This window comes from Buceros rhinoceros, unplaced genomic scaffold (assembly GCF_000710305.1).
Source record: "Buceros rhinoceros silvestris isolate BGI_N320 unplaced genomic scaffold, ASM71030v1 scaffold8129, whole genome shotgun sequence".
In the NCBI taxonomy this organism is placed as follows: domain Eukaryota; kingdom Metazoa; phylum Chordata; class Aves; order Bucerotiformes; family Bucerotidae; genus Buceros; species Buceros rhinoceros.
Window position 1 is genome coordinate 8,594 of NW_010433392.1, and position 1,629 is coordinate 10,222.

General features: G+C 45.1%; 1 protein-coding gene across 1 annotated transcript in view; it reads right to left on the bottom strand.

The window, feature by feature from the left end:
• Positions 1-1,479: 1,479 nt before the first annotated feature.
• The window catches only part of F13A1 (coagulation factor XIII, A1 polypeptide), a gene marked incomplete at its 5' end in the record, with an annotated part of 28,869 nt that continues 28,719 nt past the window's right edge, over positions 1,480-1,629 (bottom strand). Inside the window, one exon of the mRNA XM_010144094.1 lies at positions 1,480-1,624. Within this exon, the coding sequence (XP_010142396.1) occupies positions 1,480-1,624 (145 nt within the window). The remainder of the gene's footprint in view (positions 1,625-1,629) is intronic.

Sequence of the window (1,629 nt, forward strand, 5' to 3'; positions counted from 1 at the left end):
ATGTTCTTACACAGTGGCCAGTGGTGGAGAGGAGCTGCCACAGCTTGTGGCATGTGTGTCTTTGCCTTGTGGAAAAAGATTCTGAGAAGGATATCAGAGGAGATAGAGGAGAAGACACACCCATCTCACTGCTGCCCTAGTACAATGGGGTACATGGCTTAGGACAAAGTAGTACCCTGCAAGGAAAACTGATGGAAATCACAGATTCAGGGAAGCTTCTGGACCAGAAGGTCCTCAGGGGAGGAATGATGCCTTTGGGAGACCCCACTGCACCTCACAGAGAAACAGGCTGATAAAAAGACAGGAAGCAGACCCAGCTTGTGGAGTTTCTGACTCTCAGGATACATCTTCATTCCTTTTCCAGCTAAGCTTCTGCCCCTGTGTATTCCTGGAGCTGCTCATGCAACAGGACTTCATCCTGCAGTAGCCATGACTCCCAGGAACTTTCAGGCATGTTTTAACCTAAACTCATTCCCAGGTGTTTAATCTAAGCTCACTTCCAGCTCCAGTGCAGGATATTTGCTCGGCTTCTGGGGCTGGCCGGAGAAGACCCTCAGGCAGACCCCTTCATTCCCCACTCCTTCACCCCATTTGTCAGCTGGCAGAGCCCGGACAGCTCTGGGACAGTCAACTCTGCTGACCCACACACACGCATGGAAATAGGGACTACAAGGTGGGTTCAGGAGAGAAGAAAAGGCTGAAAAGGGTGAAGAGCAGACACATCACATGCAAGAGAGGTGACCAAGAAATGGCAGTTTGGTTTGATGAGCAGGGGCATGAGAAACTCTGGATTTTCATTAAGCAGAGAAGGGGAACAGAGTGTCAACAGCATATAGGGTGGGATGAGGGCATGATATACAGGAGTGAGTATACGTGGGTACCTGCGCATGTGAAAGATTTGGAAAAAAATCATAGAGAAGCAGCAAGAGGAAACAAGGATCTGGGAATATTCTGGAGATAACACATCCTCAGAGATGCTTCCAGGAAAGTGAGCTCTCCATGAACTGGAAAATTACAACATTGTAAGATATAGCAGTCCCTTTAGCTAGAAATAAATGAATGCTCTTCTGTATGACGGTGTAATTCAATCTAAATATTTATAACACTGGGTTCTTTTTTTTTTCCTTTTCAGTCAAATATCAGGTCTTAATTAAAACTAAAGTTCAGATTACTCTGGTGAATGATTTTCAGATTCCCTTGCAGCACTAATGCACGCTAACGCACAACGCCATGGATACAAGCGAACTATAGGAATAATACAGCCTACAATTGCCTTTAATTACCTGTATCTAATTTTAAATCATTCACTATCCAGGTGCTTTTTCATGGTCTCCCTAGCCTTACCAATTAGTTTTCTCTATCAAAATTTGTTAAGCGCAAGGATGACCAAATAAGCAGATTTCTACCTCTCCCCACCCCCAACCTCTGCCCCAATATTTTGAAATATAGCTAAATAAGAGGTGAAGGCAGCACCTTGGTTCACAGTTTCTGAATCTGGACGTTCAGCTCGCCATACACATGCCTCAAAGCATCACAATTCAGGCTTGCAATCAGTTTTCGTAACCCTGGTCGTTTTGGGATGCATTTTACTTCCCAGACCAAGGTAGAGTTTGCTGGGATTTGCCTGTA